The sequence below is a fragment of the Puntigrus tetrazona genome, chromosome 20 (genome assembly GCF_018831695.1).
Source record: "Puntigrus tetrazona isolate hp1 chromosome 20, ASM1883169v1, whole genome shotgun sequence".
NCBI lineage: Eukaryota > Metazoa > Chordata > Actinopteri > Cypriniformes > Cyprinidae > Puntigrus > Puntigrus tetrazona.
This window is the reverse complement of record NC_056718.1, coordinates 17,814,453-17,830,998: the sequence shown is the minus strand read 5'-3', so window position 1 is coordinate 17,830,998 and position 16,546 is coordinate 17,814,453. Positions and strand designations below refer to the sequence as shown.

Sequence of the window (16,546 nt, the reverse complement as noted above, 5' to 3'; positions counted from 1 at the left end):
GTCCTGATACATACGCTTTGCTTTTTATGAAAACAATATGCGACATGATATGTGTTTTATACATCAGTATTCTTTGTTGATCAAAGCTGTCAGTTTATTATTAAGTTAAAAACAGCCTTGTTTCTGTAGTACAATATACCTGTGACGTACTAGACAGACTTGATCTCATTATGGTCTATTACCACAGCTTCTATTCAAATACCAGTTAATTTTAGTACATTTCAGGGAGGTCTATATTGTACCATGCAAATGAAACTGGTGTGGCACTAATTTACGTGTAAAGACTTTTCACAGGAGAGAAAAATTCCAGCTGATGAATCACATAAACCGGTAAACAAATCCAGTTTAATTTTTTTCACAACAAAATATGAAAGGAATTAAAAAAAAAAAAGTATATATATATATATATATATATATATATATATCTCACATTATCCATGACTTGTTTTTGCCTTTTTTTAATAAAGCATGCCTCCTAAATTCTATTTTTGTAATAAAATTTGAAAAAAATACTATACAGTCAATAAAACTCGAGAGTGCATTAAGGTAATGAGGAAAATATGCCCAATTTCAATAAAAATGTTAAGTTAATGTGCATTCCAAAATATTAATAATCTTAAATGTATGATGTATGTAAGTTTTTTGTTATTAAAGTAAAATGTACCCTGGAAATTGTATTTCTTTATTGTTTGTCTGTTTGTGATTCACCAACATAAAATTCTGAATGTCTGTGTACTTATAAGAAAGATACAGTATGATGTTAAAATGTTTTATTCATGTTGTAGCAATAAGATAAAATATTGAAGCAAAAATGAAGTGGAATAGAAAATCAGATAAAGGAATATCAATATAATCCTTTGACAGGCTCTTTATAAATATCTTTAAGAAAAAAGGAAAAAAGAAGTGAAATACTGCATCACTGTCACCACAGAATGTTTAATCAAATACTGTAAACCCCTAATGGGACGAAGCTTCAGTGCAATCCAAAAAAACATCAAGAAGACTGAAACGACTCTTTTCATTCAGATGAAACTCTCTTTTTTTATAAACAAACTTCATAAAACAACAGGAAAATTCATCGATGAAAACAGCCAAAGAGTAATCAGACCTCTGTGCAATCCAGGCTCTTGAATGCATGTCCACACGGACAAAATCAAAATGCTGGTTTGGTTTGATGAATGTGTGTGAAATCAGAGAGTTTGACGTCTGTCTGAGCCGACGGCACTGCTCTGAGGGGCGGACGAATATGTAGGCACGCTGTATTTCGTGAGCACTTCTTTAAACTGCGCCAGGGTAGCATCTGTCCGCACGCCTGTTGGGTCAAAGTGTGTGCGGCTCACTCTGAACCCAGCCTCTGTGAGATACTGCAGGAACTTATTCAGCCTGAAAGAAGAACAGAGTTCAGTGTCAGCATTCTGCTTGCATTATGACATTGTATATGACGGGTTCATGCTGACTAACTTGGGCATGTTCATGCCGCGGATGCTGTGCCGATGGATGCTGTAGTAGAACGCTGGATGCTCTAAAGGTGCATCAGCTTTGATTTTCTTCAGCACGTTCCCGGATTCCTCCCCCGCGGTCTTCCTTTTCCCTAAATATAAAAAGTAAAAGTAGGTTAACGATACTTTGTATACAATCTATCCATTTCAACTTTAAAATGTTTCAAAGACAAAGCTGAAACATGAAAGTGAGTAAATGATGACAGATCATTTTTTTTTAACTATCCTTTTAATATGGGATAAACAGAAACAATTAAATCCCGAAGAGTAGGGAGGAGAAAAAGCAACAAATACCTGATTGGTCAGAAGTATCTGCCTCTTCAACCTTCTGTAAAGTTTTTATGACAACGCCACACTCCACTAAGAGCAAAGATGCGTCAAAATTAATTGAAAAATTCAAGTCAAGGCACCGTTGCTCAAAAAGCTGATTCAGTGTCTCCACTTGTACTGAATCACAAATGAGCTTTACAAAAAATGGCCATGAACTTGCACACCCAGACACACCTTGGTTGGAGAGGGCAGAATATCCTGGGACAGGGAAAGGCTTGAAAGTGGTGCAGTCAGCTTCACAGATGAGAGTTTTCACCAGAGGCTGGATGTCTTCCATATTGTGCTGCACTGCCGCCACCAACATCCGCCTCAGAAATCCAGTGTTAAACAAAGGACCAGCCCTGATGGTCAAAGCAACAAAGACAAAGAAGGGAAAAAAAGAGCCATCGATGAAGGAATTAATCATCATCATAAGTGTTTTTACCTAAAAATTATATCATCTCACCAAAGTGGTCCAAGCTCTACTGCAGTTTTTCCTGGCATACTCCCATGGCACTGACAAGGCAACTGTCTGTACAGGTTTTCTGTTAATACCATAAGTAGAAATGCAATTGCTCTGATTCCTTCTATCTGCATTATGCATTTGGCAACTTTACAGTTCAAGTAATCAAACCCATGACCTTGTCATTACTGACTCAGCTGTTTAGGCTACAGGAAGGCTATCAGGATGCTACTATTTGTTTGTCCAAAAGCCTTCTCACCTTCCACCATGCTTCCTGGCTTGAGGAACACCCTTTCTTCACACCACTGGCAGTGCAACAGCTGCCTCAGTTTCTTAGCCGACTCATCTGCCTGGGTGGGCCCCCTGAGAACTCGCACCACCACGAGGACAAAGTGCTCAAGAGCCACGGCTAACAGCACCTCGATCCCTTTGTTGCAGCGTGCGGCCGCCCTGCAAGGACATGCATTAACAAGACACTTTGCAAACTGTCCAGTAAAATACATTTGGGTTTGGTAATTAATTTGAGGAAGTGCCCACCTGGCCACTGATGCCAATACCATACGTGCAGCGAGTTCCCTGTAATACTCGGTTCGGACGATCTGGCAGCCGTAATGTCGAAGGGTCACATTCAGAGATTTGGAGTAAAGCGAACCAGTGTCGGTCGAGGTCACTGAGACTATGCCCAAGTTCCGAACATTACGAAAAGCTGCGTCCAGATAGTTCACAGACGTTCCAAATGGGTCGAGGTGTCTGATTTGAAACAAGAATGTGGTGAGATCTGCTATTTGCAAAAAATAGTCATAGATGCAATGTTTTTTTTTTTTTTAAGTCATTATTTTTCAGTATCTTACTCACATGTAGTCAAACGGTCTCAGGTGCATGATTACATTGGCGTCCATCTTCACCACCTCTACCGTGGCAATGGGAGAGTCTGCGTCTCCCGCTCCATCTAGCTGCCGGCCCGTACGATTCCCCTCCACTCGGATGTGGTTTAGATGACAATTCTCCTTAATCATCTTAACGCAAGCTTCGTTTATGTCATTTATAGTAACCTTCACGCAGTTACGCAGATGCTTTGCCCACTGCAAACCCATGATGCCTACAAAAGATGTTATGCAAATATGCTTTGTTATACATTAAGTTCTATTAAACTATTTCGAGCAGAACCTAAGCACTGGTATTATCATTAAGAGCTATTAGCTTGTCTTTTTGTGCAGTAGATTTCCTACCAGTGGCTCCAAAGGCATCAAGACATTCAAGTGGATTCCTCTCCTCAGCAAGAACGGCGAGAGAGCAGAACACCAGCTGCCTACAAACAACATAGAGAGGATTTTCCAACAGGTTGTCCATAACTCATATATTTTAATTATTTTCTAATTGTTATTATTGTTATTTAAACTGTATATATTTTTTTGCTAAACTTTTTTAAAATTACTTCTGTCAAACAATTAATTGCATCCAAAATAAAAAAAAGTTTACATATACATATACATACATACACACACATATATATGTGGACTAAAATGTTTATTTTGAATGCAATTAATCATGATTGTTTGACAGCACTATTTTTTTTATATTAAATATAAAACATTTTATTAAATCATTTTCATCATTAAATTATTAAATAATAACAACTAAAGTTACATTAAGCTACTAAGCAACAAATAAACATTCAGTTATGGTCAGGACAATGTACACATAGAACGATCATATAACGAGTCCTTTTGCAGAAGGAAAAAAAAAACATAATTCTCAAACCTGTTTGTCTTCATCTTGCGGCTGAAGTAGGTGTCTGTCTTCTGGGGAGTGGTGTGGTTGGGCAGAAGCTGGACATTGGTGCCCAACTCTTTCATGATCTCATATGCTTGTCCACCCGGGACTGAGGAAGACAATGACAATCAAAATGATTTTCAATTAGTGCAGCCAATTTTGTATGCACATATTGCAATGAATAATAGTGTTTTATTGTTACAGATACCTCCTGTGAGACTTTAAATGTGTTAGTTCACCCCAAAATTAAAATTATGTCATTAATTACTTCCCCTCCACTTGGATATGATTCAGATAGGGATATATAATGACAAGACTGTGTAGCGACGTATTCACTACGTTTCTAGACCTGGATCATTTCAGCTGTGTTGCTGTCTATGGAAGGGTCAGGTAGCTCTCCATTTTTGTCAAAAATATCTTCATTTGTGTTCAGAAGATAAACAAAGGTCTTACGGGTTTGGAACGACATGAGGGTGAGTAATTAATAACAGAATTTTCAGTTTGGGGTGAACTAACGCTTTAACCTTCAACCCTAGCTAAATACTCAGGGTTTAAATTGCAACAAAAAAGACACACTGCGAAAAACTTGATTGGAACAACAAACAATATAAACATCTACATTATTCCACATCAACAAACTGGCATCTACTTCAGGCGGTTTTCCTTAATGCCAATTGTCTCACCCTCTGCCGCACAATTATCTTTCATGTCGCTAAAGCACATCAAACGAGGAAGCATCTTCACTTTAAAAGGTGCCGCTCTGTCAACGTCAACAAAGTAAAAGCTCACCAGGGTCTTCAAATGGGACATCTGAGCTGCCTGAATAGCTGGCTTCTGTCTCGCCCTTGTTGATGTGACGTTTGAGATGACTGATCATGTCTGTCTTGCGAGCAATAGTGACGGAGCAAACCACGCAGTGGTAGTGAGCCACCAGTCTGCTTTGAGCCTGGAGATGAGATAAAAACATACATTAACAGAGGATCTATTTCCTGATTAATATGCACTTGAAGAAAAGCTTCTCAACCCTGATCTTACCTGGTCAGAACCTAGATTGGACTTGAGTTGTCGGCAAGGTAGATGACAGATACACATCCTTTGTCCTGTAAGAGATTCAATAAAGTTAACTTTCACATGTATTGGCTGAATCCTGAGGCGACAGCTTTTAAAGGCTTGTTGGAAAAGACTATTAGTAGAGGTGCCAAAGGACTTAAGGCTATTTACCTTCAAATTCCACATAAACTTTCCAGTGCAGGTTCTGCAGATGCCGTCTGAGCTTATGACTGTAACAGGCCTTGAATTTCTCTTCTGGACACAATGGACAAGATTTCCTCCCAGCTGTTGAAATCAGTGAACATATCTGTTAGCTTCTGATTAAAGCGGTTTGCTGGTGGTTTGTAATAAACACACAGAATAAACAGATGCTGTGTTCTCTGTACCTCCATTTAAATCCACAAGCCCTTCGAGGCCTTCCAGTGCAGTTTGGATAGAAACATGTCTCTCTGAAACGGAGATGGACAGTTTTAAAGATATAACCATGCTCGGAGACAATATGTCATAAGATTCGTAGAGAGTCACTACTGTTGAATTTTTACCTGACACAACAGTGGAGGATGTTTGTCCGTTTTTGTCCTCCATTTTAGTTGAGGCTTCATGAATAGGCATTTGCTCACATGCCTCAGATTCTGCAGGCATTTTATTAGTATCACTCGCAGTATCTGTTGAGGCACCCAGAAATTCACATTTCACAAAAATTATTGTTGAGGCAAACCAGTTTTGTTTTTGTTTTTTTCATTATAAATACAATGACTTTTTGTTATTATTTTAATACATTACAAGCATTTGGTCTGAGAATGCTGAAGAGAATGGGATATTTTTTACTCTTTTGTATTTATTTTTTTATTAAATCTGATTATATTTTCTTTCTTTAAAACATCTTATTTTTTTAAATATAAAGATTTTATTGTTTCATCATTGTTCCAGACCCAGACTTTCAACATTAAAAAAAGAAAATCCATCTTTAAAACAAGGGGAAAAAAATTATTTTCGACTTTAAGTCATAATTACCAAAGCAGGAAAAGAACTAATTTCCGTTAAACTTAAAAAACATATATTTGGGCTTTTAGTTTCGAAGAAGGTGATGTATAATCTTAGCACACCGATGAAAATTCAAGAACTATACTGGAGCGCCATCGTATGTTAGCCAAAGGACATTTCCATGGAGTAACCAATCCCGCTTTGTGAGACTGATGTTTCTAAGCAGAACGGCCCTAGTGCGGAGCTCCACGACAAGACCATTGCTACACACACAATGCTGTTATTTACAGAGTATTGTTCATCTCAGAAAATGCATCGATTGATTTAGCGTTTGTAATCTATCTACATGTCAGTTCTTTGTCGATATGCGCTCACATACAAAGACGTTTTGAACATATACATTATTTACACCTAGGTCCTATGGTGGAGCTCCGTGAGGAGGCCTATATTTACTTCAGCAGTTTTGAAGTCGCATTAGGAATGAATTGCATAAAAATACAAAATTCTTAAATGCGGGGTGTTATTTAAGGAACCTAAAAAACACGTCGGAATCATTTTATCATTATTAATTCGAATTATTTTGCCTTTTATATTGGCGTCCTCCTGGTGAAGTTGCTCAGCGTCCTCTTCCCTGAGCTCCGCCATTTTCCCAAACTAGCGTACGTAGAATCCGTACGCATTGAGCGTTGTGGGCGCGCACCAATCGCTTCCTCTCAAACTACGCAAAGTAAAAAGATAGCGGAAGTGAATTCAACCAGCAGAAGGTAATGCCAAAGGAGACGTGAAGAGCTGTTAATGCATCAGAAATTTCTTTACTTTGTTAAATAGCGTCGTCTTTAACAACGTTCCTCCTGCTCGTGGTAAAGGTAAATCTCTCTTACACCGAAGCTGTACAAAATAAAAACTTGTAGTAGATTTGAATTCTCTCAGTTTCTCAGTGTGATAAGATTTGTAATTTGTAAACAGTTAGGAAGGTCAGGCAGATGTGTTATAATGTAAATATTTGTTGATATTAATGTCACGAGTGTATTTCAGTGTGACCTAAGTATATTCATACGTTCCTGTATATTCACGGGACTTAATCGTGCTGGGGTTTCAGTTTAGTTAGTTGTCATTGGTGTTATCTGTTCCTCAAGGATTAACTGGATTTCTGTCTTGGATTTGCTGATATGTAGCTATTGGGAGAAAAACTTGTTTTCCTTGTTCTTAGTTTATACTAGAAGTGCACTCTAAGGTACTTCATCTTTGTACGGAAAGTACTGTGTAAATACATTTATTATTGATACCATTGTAGCAAGTCTGTATGTAAATGTTAAAATCCAAATATAACTATAACTCAGTTTGTGTTATGCAAAAAAGTTCTGAATTATAAAAAAATATATTTCTCCTTTTTATATACTGTTGTAGTATACTAGAATATATACTAGAATTCTAAAATTTTATGTTTTAATTTGGTTTGGGGATTATTTTTTTTTTTATTTATTTTGCAGTTTTAATATCTTCAGCTTGTTTCAGTGAGATGTCAATTTTCTTGTGTTTTTATCTATATATTTTTATTTTATTTCAGCTTTATTTATGTATTTTTTTTTTTTTAAGAATTGTAGTTGTAGGGCATTGAAGTGATATGTTGTAAAAGCCATTCAGCACTACAGTTTTACTTCTCTCCTCTTTAAAAGTAAACAACATTATACACTGTATTTTTGTATTTGGAATAAAAAGTTTAAAGCAAAAAATATTCAAAAAAGATTATGTTCTGTCATAGGGTTCTGAAGATGTCAAGCAAGAAATCAAAGAGGAAGAAACATAAAAAGGAGGAAAGAAGCCCATCAAACTCTTCTCGTGACAGTAAGAAGGTGAGAACTCTGGAACAAAATTGGAGTAGATTTTAGTTTAGTTATTCCGAGCTCGTTCCTATTCTCATTCGTAGTAGCATTAATTTATTAACATTAAATTGTGTTTGTATTTAATCACACAGGATAAAAGCATTTGCTAAAAAAAAAAATAATAATTAATGTTTTTTGGTCATAGGACAGTGATGCTAAAATATTCAGCAGTCCAAAAAGAAAACACAAACATCATCATCGGCATGCAAGGTGGGTCTCAGGGTGCAAAATGTTTCTTAATTAGAATCTATATCTACATCTACATTTATATATTTAAAAAAATGCCATGTAATTCTGGGGTCGACATTAGACCCTTGTTATATGCATCAGTCAAGTAAAAATGTTATTTGGATCTATTCATTTATTTGTTGTGTAAATTTGTAATTTATTTTGAAGCAATATTCTCATCTGTGATCTGTGAGCACTTTCTTGAATCGGTTTTCTTTAATAAATGCTACAATTTTCTTATTACATTTGGTCATAATCTTTAATGTAAAACTCACAAATTATCAATAAAAGAAATTAGAATAATAAGAAACTATAGGGCTGTTACCAATCAGATGAAATCGGTATCAATAAAAGTATCTTTCCACTGCAGAGACAACACAGAATTTGTTATTTTTTACCATTTACACAGATGCTACCATGAATGAATTTACATTGCAGAATTATAACTGCATAAATAACTGTTAAATAATTAAGAAAGTTTAAGGTCCCGCTGTTCTCGTAGAATACCTCTAGACGAATTCTCGATCTGATAGGATGTAACGGCGGGGAGTAGGTTGATGTAGGAGATGACGCAGGTTGTATCCATGCCAAAGGATATGTACTTAGATAAGATACAGGAAACTACGAACATATAAGGAACACACCTGGACACAGAAAAACACTTCTTCCTGTCAAGTATTAAAAGTGTAGAGCAAACTCATTCCCCCCACGACTCAATGACCGATTTAACCCTTCTAACATGTAGAAGGATGGATAGATCATACATACTACAGGACACTAGGGGGAGATATAAAGAAAATCACGTACAGGAGGAGGGAAAAAGATCAGACAGAAAGAGTCTAAGGGTCAAATCTAACAATAACTTTATGAGAATGATGTTTTAAATCAGTTTTTCTAAATATAGAAAATGGTGGGAAAATGCAATGATACTTCTAAATATAAATCTAAATTGCCAGTAGGTGGCAGCAAGTGACTTACGGACTGAATTGTTCGTTTAAATTGCTGAATAATTCAAGAATGAACAAAGAACTCACTCGATTTGTTCAAAAACACTAAATCATTCGACAACGAAACAACAGTCTGTTCCTCAACGATATTCAAGTTCCGCCCTTTATGCATTTGGAACTCTTTTTGATGGCAAAATAGAGCAGGAACTGTCATATTGTCTAAAATGTAAGTCATTTCATATTTACATAACAGTTGTTTAATGAACTATTTTATAAAAAAAAACATTGTCACATGTACTACCGATAACTGTGCCGTCGTTTAACGTTAATTATCACGTTATAAATATAAAAACTCAATATTTTGACTTTTACCATGTGTATTTATACTGTTTTACCACCACCATTTATACTGTTTTATACTTGTTTCTCTTTGTGTACTGTTGCCCTCGTTTGGAGTTTGATTTATTATTTTTTTTAACTGTAGTCACAGGCAAATTGCACAAGCCTCAAGTAACGCAACCTTGTTATGGGTAATTACATTATGCGGTATCAAACGTCATAATAAAACAAGAACTATTCTCACCTAAGATTCTGTGCTTATCTAACTAGTTGTTTTTGGTTTGTTACTGACGTTTTAATTAGTTGTTTGTCCGTTCGGCTAAGTAAAAAAAGAGATGAGGTAAGTTTTTAGAGATGAACTCTTTCATTGAAATGCATTCCATTATAACCAGAATACAATCTTCACAAGCGATGGCAAACAATTTCATAGTGCACATGTAGATGTTCTAACCACTAGTTCATCAGATACATGTTACATGTTATTATACCATCAGCATTTATTACAAAAGGTCTCAAGTTAGCTTTATTGTGTTTGGAGCCACCTGCCGTGCTTCAGCATAATGCAATGTAATAATAATGCAGTGCACAAGTTAAAAATGATCAGCGTAATAAATGTAAATAAACATACTAGAACCTAAATATAGACTTTTTTATTTCCTCAGTCACTGTTTTCTTGTCTTGAGCGTTTAATAAAGCTTACCAATGTCTTCTTTTTTTAATGTTTGCAGTTCTGATAAAGATAGAGCTAAAGAAAGGAGGGCGACTGACTCAAAATCAACAACAGAATTTGAAGGAGGATTTAAGAAAGCAAAAATCCGAGACAGCAAGAGGAGGGAAGAAAGATCCCTAGAAAGCCAAACTTCAAAGAATTCCAGGCCAGTTTTCAAGTCACCTGTCACACACGATAAGAAGCAAGTGAATCCCAGAGAGAAGCATGAAAAAGCAAGTGCCCATATCTCAGAGAGAAGCTCCAGCAGTCACGCTGCAACAAACCTGCCTTCTTCAAAAGAATTTGAGAAAAAGAGACAGGAGCTGGTATCGAGGAGATCCACAGCAGAGCGTCCCAGATGGATACCTCCAAAGGATTATTGTTCCCCTGCACGAGAGAAAAAAAGAGGACTCATGAAAAGGCCTTTGTCACCAGAGCTTGATGTTGAATCCAAACGGAGAGACATCAAAAACATGACCAATGCTTCACATGCAGAATCTCATTCTGAAGTTCAAAAGGGAACAAGAAAGATGTTGGTGGCCAACAGTTCCAAGAATATCGACTATAATGTTGGTGCACAGAGTTCTCAAGGCAAGTCCAAAGAAGCTATGCCAGTAGTGAAACATGGATCTAAACTGAAGTTACAAGAAGATATTTCACCTAAGAAGCAAGACCATGTACAGCTGGGTAGTGTCCCTGGTGAAATCTCAGGAGAAAAAAGGCCATCACTTGGTGGTCTCACAGCAAGTGTCAGTTTCAAGATCCCAAAGAAGGTCAATGCTGTGAAAGTTTGGACAAACACGGGTGTGTGTAATGTGAATTCTTCAGATCGCAGGACTCAAAGTGCTGCTCAGCCTTCTTTGCCATCTAAAATCAAATTTCTCATCTCACAGCCGCAAGGACAGAGATTTCAAAGGTTTTCTGCGCAAACCTCTCATAAACCCTCTTCTATTAACCCGTCACATATTTCATCTATATCTCACCAAGTTCAGCAGACACTCTCTGACAAAACAAGAGAGGTCACAATGCCAAGCAATACTTCCTGCACAGTACAACATGTAAGTGTCTTGCGTTTCCAGTGCGCCAACTTCACCTGAATCGGTGGTACAAGACATTTCTCTTAAGGTTTGGTGTTTAATGCTGTTGCGTCCTCTATTTACTGATTTGTAAATTGATTAGTCCCATTTTTCAGTGGTGATTTTACATGTAAAATTTCATGCACCAAAATCATTCTGTGAAATCCCTCAGATATAAGTAATGTGTATTGCCAAGTAAAACAGGATACTTGATGAAATAATTTTGGGACGAGACTTCATCTGGAATTAAATGAATTGTGAAAAAATATTCCAATGAACTGGAAAAGTAAAAGTGATGACAGATCTTTTGTTCCTTACCAGATCATTAAATAAAAAATGTAGGGAGGGAATTGGTTATATCCTTTGGTGAATGGATTTTGAGATTTTAAACAGTTGCATATTATGTTATTTAAAAATGCACTGAAATAGTAAGGTTTTAATATTTTGTTTAGTTTTATTGTTCAGGCTTACTTCTCTTCTAAGCATTTCCGTCATAAGTTACTTCCCGTCTAGACTAAATCTTAAGACAAACTAGTTGTAGCATACACTTTTACCATTTTCCTCTGTGGCTGAACATTTCAAGATTTCAGCTTGCAACATAAAAAAATATATTTTCATATTCTTTAACTTGTCAAGTAAAAATTTAATTCTCCATGAAAATTTCCAGCACAGTTTTAGAGCAGAACACAGTCACAGTCACTAAAACATTGGCTATGAGGCTATTTGGGAAAACAACACTGAATTTGAACATTATTGATGTTGCTGAATTGTGACATATCTCTAACAAACCTCTGCATGATTTCAGGTAACTCTCCAGAAAACTGCAGAGACCCTTGACTGTGACCATGAGGTTAGCAATGTGTTTTTGGTTTTAGAATGAAATCTTGTGGATTTGTATGTTTCTCATTCTGTTTGATTTATTGTTCAGATGGAGCTGGTGGAGGAGCTTCATCTGGCACGCTCTGAGAGGCGCCTGGAGGTGAACTTGATAGAGAACTGTGGAGAGCTCACCTGCATGGACATTGACCCTCCAGAAGAGGGTGCCAGCACAGTGCTAAGTAAAGGCACCTATGAATTATTTTTTTAATAACTCATTACTGGAATGCCTAAAGCCAGTTCACTCTTAGAACAATAACTATAAAGACAAATATATCAAGTGTTTGAACAGATGCCAGTGTTTTTATTGCTCATCGGCTGTGCCGTTATCATTGTAGCTGTGGTGTGAACTGTGCTTTTTGTTTACGTTTAGAATTATTAAAAATTAAATCTTTATTGTTACTGTTATCATCCTTGTTGTACATGTCATTAGTAACGTCCAACAGTATGCACCTCGTAAAGATTTCAATCACGGTGCATAATTGTGTTTTTTTTGTGTCTTTGTGCGTTTAACTCATACATATGAAGATCAACATAAACAGGCGCTGCTTATTGTTCTGGATACCAATGTGCTGCTCAGCCACCTGGAGTTTGTGAAGAAGATCAGGTCACATGGTCTCGGTGGTAAGAAAAAAAGATTTTAAGTCACTAGCTTTTAACTTTAGAACATTTGAAGAATTATGAGGATGCAGCATTTCAACTGTGAACGTCCTCATCACAGGGCTTGGGTTCCCCACGTTGCTGATCCCATGGGTGGTGCTGCAGGAGTTGGATTATTTAAAGAGTGGTAAACTCTCCAGCAAAGTGGAATACAAAGCCAGGCCGGCTGTCCACTACATTTATAGTTGCCTAAAAAATCAAGAACCTAGACTTGTGGGCCAGTCAATGCAGCAGGCCTCTCAAGCTGTTGGTGAGTGATTTTTATCCTTAGGTGCAATATTGTTTACATTCATGATGACCTTTTACTGTATATCTATTTTTCAAGACGCACGCTTTGTTAATGGGTAATAAAAATCAGCTAAAGGGCATTTCCATTTGAATAAAAAAATCTAAAGAAATTATTTGCTTTCTAATTTCATTTGAAGATTGTGCTAATAATGCATTAAAATGAGTGTATAATGAAGACATTACCACTTAGCTGCATTATTAATTTTTGTTCAAATATTAAATATAATGTAAAATATATGAAAATATAAAAATACAAGCCAATTCAAAATATTTCAAAATAAATACTATTAAAGTATATGAAAGATATTTCAATAGCACTTCATTATGGTGCACTTACATGTAATATTTGCATGCCCTGATTTCATTATATTAAAATAGCTAAATATATTTATATATTAATATATGAAAAAAACGTTTTATTATGAAATGTCATTGTGATGCCAAAAACCATGTTTTCAAATAGCCATCTAATCATAAATGCTAAAAGCTTTTCGATAGTGCAGGGGATTATGGTCAACATTATCTCTAGAAGCATCCATGCACAGTTAAAAAATCCACAGAAAACATAACGCCACCCAGACACCTTTGACATAGTTGCACCCCTCCTAATCTGTGAAAGTATAATATGGATTAAATGAGTTCAGCCTTTGTCTCTTGGCTTTCCTCTCTTTCAGGTGGGCCTGGTGTTGTGAACAATGATGACAGAGTACTGGAGTGCTGTCTGCAGTACCAGGCTCTGTGTCCAGAGGGAGCACTAGTTCTTTGCACGTGAGTACAAACTCTCATACTTCTGTTTCACCTCTAGGCATGTTTGCACAACATTAAGGACATTTCCATTTGTTTGATCTGGCTTGTCATTTGACATAGCTAATGAAATGCAAGGTGGCCATGTGTTTGCTTTATGAATGAAGATGATCTGATTTAATGATTATATTTCAGCCATTAGTGTCACCCTGAAGAATGTTCATATTGAAGGTAGAGGACATGACTTCCTTCTGCTTAAATATATCTTCTCTCTCTCTCTTTCTCTCTCTCTCTCTCTCTGTGGATTTTTTTTTGTAGCGATGATAAGAACTTGTGCAGCAAGGCTCTGCTCAGTGGGGTGAAGGCCTTGAGTAAAGCAGACTTGGTAAAAGAAGTGGATGGAAACAGATCTACAATTCTAAAGTACATTCACGCTCAACCCGCTGTGCGGCCCCCAGCTGAACCTGTAGAGAAAGGTCAGTTACTGTGTAATATTGTTTACTGTGTTTATAAGGCCTGAATGTAAAGTCATTTTGTTGCCACCTCCGTGTGTGAACGTAGCAGAAGAGAAAGAATCACACAAGAATAAATGCAGTGATCCAGTGGAGGAACGACAGCTGAGCGAATGTGCGTGTTTATTGGAGTCCTGCCTCCAGGGGGCGCTGTCAGAGGTGTTGGAGGAAGAGATGAAAGCTGCTTATGGAGAACTGTGGACTGAGGTACCACTGCGCACACTGATCTATAAATTTTTTATGAAGTTTATATTAAAAGGTTTTCTTCATTTATCTAAATGCATTAGTCACATATGTGTGATTCAAGTGGTCCTCTATAGTCCTGTTCTCTGTGAACTTATCTGTTTTTCTATGCAGATAGTGTATGTGAAGCCCCCGTGGACTCTGGATGGGCTGCTCAAGTGTTTCAAGAAGCACTGGATAGCTGTGTTTGGAAGCATTATTAAGAGGAGCTTGCTCAGCTGTGTGGAGATGCTGAGTGACACTCTATGCTCAGGTGTGTATGCCTCACTACTTTAATCTGATGCTTTGTAACTAATAAATTAAAATGTTATTCTTCTCTAAATTACAATCTTCTCTAAACATACAGTATATATATATATATGGTCTGCCCCATAATAGTCAACCAGATGAGGCTTGGTCGACCAAATTTTTATTAGTCACTAAAAAAAAAATCCACAGGCAGTCTGTGATAACAGATCGTTAATGGCTAGTTTTTAACGCATTTAACGTTAGCCTATCATTTTAGCACATTTAATGCTAGCCTGTCATTCATCGACCTCAAATATGACTTATCATCTGAAATATGTAAGTATTAGCAACATTACATGGCCACTCAATCTAATGTTAACCCAGAGAAATGTGTGATGTTGAAGTGTCTGTGTGGAGCATGAAGAGCACGTGCACGCTACAGGACAGATGAATGCCCTCACCTGCGCTTAAAATACTGCTCATTTTTGGTCAAACAAATAAGAGTGATGCCTCTTTCTAATCTGTAAAGGCTATGTTTATTTGCATGCACTTAAAAAATCTAATTGGACTTTTGTGAAATAATGAAAGTAAACAGGATGTGCTTTCTGCTGTCTCTGTCTGTGAAAGTGAGCGTGAAACAACGTGTCTATATTTGCTTTACAGTCATTAAACACACACACACACACACACACACACATATATATATATATATATATATATATATATATATATATGAAACGTATACTTTCATATGAATTAATTAAAATGGAAAACAAATATTCTCAGATTGTGTAATCCATATGAAACATGCATACAGGCGCCTCACTACTGAAGAGATGTTGAGTCCGTTTTGCCGAAATTTGATTGTTACTTTATTACTTTATTCATTACTTTTTCAAGATATTAAAATGTTAAAGCAGTCTCCTTACTGTTTTTCACTGACACATTCATAATCATCACTTTTGCTGGTACTTTCAAGTTGTTCTAACCATGCATGAGTTTTTTTTCTTCTGCAGAACACGAAATATGTTACTTTGAAGAATGTGGGTAACTGAAAAGTTGGTGGTCCCCAGTCAGAGGGGAAAATACAACAGAGTAAAAGATGACAGAATAAAAATTTGGGGGTAAATTATTACTTTAAAGGGTTCCCACTAAACACCAGGGTAATTGGTGTTTGTTTGTCTTCGTGTTCATCTTTTAAGTTTGTGCTTTGAGCCACACTCATACACACACACTGTTTTCACGTTGTGTGTAGAGTTATGAGTTTGACCTCATTCTGCCAATCACTGCAGCAGGAGTATGACTGTGCCTTTCTTCTCTGCTGCCTTTGGCTATAAGCCCAGCTTGACAGAGGGGAGGAAAGGAGTTTCGTGCAGGAGTAGAGGGGTGGAAAAGTACCAGGGCCCTCCTGTTCTCGCCTAAATGTGATTTACTGCACTTTATGGAGTTGAAGAAGTGCCCTTCACTCATTTTGTGTGTTCTTTTGTGCTAGTGGGTTAGTGGTATGTTTCCAAGAGGCAATGACCTTATATAAACGGGTCTCTCTCCCACTTAGTGCTGTGAACACATTTGTAAACCTTCGTTTTCAACACACTTCTGTCTTCTTAAGCTTCTCTCCTCCCTTCCTTTCTTCGGCAGTGTCCACAGGCCATCAGGGCCTCCTGACTCCACAAACTGAGAAGATCACAAACAGACACATTATGACATGACAGAAATATGTCTGGACTGTATTGCA

General features: G+C 36.9%; 2 protein-coding genes across 7 annotated transcripts in view; one reads left to right on the top strand and one right to left on the bottom strand.

Annotated features, from left to right (window-relative positions):
• Positions 1 to 755: 755 nt before the first annotated feature.
• Positions 756 to 6,776, bottom strand: trmt1l (tRNA methyltransferase 1-like). Its single transcript, XM_043219507.1, has 16 exons — positions 6,663 to 6,776; positions 5,637 to 5,759; positions 5,481 to 5,543; positions 5,266 to 5,379; positions 5,080 to 5,144; positions 4,834 to 4,990; positions 4,033 to 4,153; positions 3,501 to 3,580; positions 3,127 to 3,370; positions 2,809 to 3,021; positions 2,531 to 2,721; positions 2,275 to 2,353; positions 2,004 to 2,170; positions 1,794 to 1,859; positions 1,462 to 1,591; positions 756 to 1,383 (listed from the first exon to the last, which is right to left on the bottom strand). Exons 1-16 carry the CDS (start codon positions 6,721 to 6,723, stop codon positions 1,191 to 1,193), a joined length of 2,067 nt encoding a protein of 688 aa, XP_043075442.1. The 5' UTR covers positions 6,724 to 6,776; the 3' UTR covers positions 756 to 1,190.
• Positions 6,777 to 6,797: 21 nt separating this feature from the next.
• Positions 6,798 to 16,546, top strand: part of swt1 (SWT1 RNA endoribonuclease homolog) — a 22,536-nt gene continuing 12,787 nt past the window's right edge. For 3 of the 6 annotated variants that reach the window (XR_006247229.1, XM_043219503.1, XM_043219504.1), the window contains exons 1-12: positions 6,798 to 6,944; positions 7,841 to 7,931; positions 8,107 to 8,171; positions 10,204 to 11,242; positions 12,066 to 12,110; positions 12,189 to 12,324; positions 12,665 to 12,760; positions 12,858 to 13,046; positions 13,759 to 13,852; positions 14,147 to 14,304; positions 14,390 to 14,547; positions 14,698 to 14,836. Coding sequence is in view for 5 of the 6 variants with exons in the window: in XM_043219503.1 (XP_043075438.1) it covers positions 7,851 to 7,931; positions 8,107 to 8,171; positions 10,204 to 11,242; positions 12,066 to 12,110; positions 12,189 to 12,324; positions 12,665 to 12,760; positions 12,858 to 13,046; positions 13,759 to 13,852; positions 14,147 to 14,304; positions 14,390 to 14,547; positions 14,698 to 14,836 (2,200 nt within the window). In the remaining variant the exon portion in view is untranslated. The remainder of the gene's footprint in view (positions 6,945 to 7,840; positions 7,932 to 8,106; positions 8,172 to 10,203; positions 11,243 to 12,065; positions 12,111 to 12,188; positions 12,325 to 12,664; positions 12,761 to 12,857; positions 13,047 to 13,758; positions 13,853 to 14,146; positions 14,305 to 14,389; positions 14,548 to 14,697; positions 14,837 to 16,546) is intronic. The other 3 variants (XM_043219502.1, XM_043219501.1, XM_043219500.1) reach the window with 3 other exon arrangements.

Coding starts and splice junctions, on each gene's coding strand:
- trmt1l (XM_043219507.1), bottom strand. CDS start 6,723: ATGGCGGAGCTCAGGGAAGAGGACGCTGAGCAACTTCACCAGGAGGAC. Junction 5,145..5,265: donor AGTTTATGTGGAATTTGAAG/GTAAATAGCCTT, acceptor AATCTCTTACAG/GACAAAGGATGTGTATCTGT. Junction 1,592..1,793: donor AGATACTTCTGACCAATCAG/GTATTTGTTGCT, acceptor TTTTATATTTAG/GGAAAAGGAAGACCGCGGGG.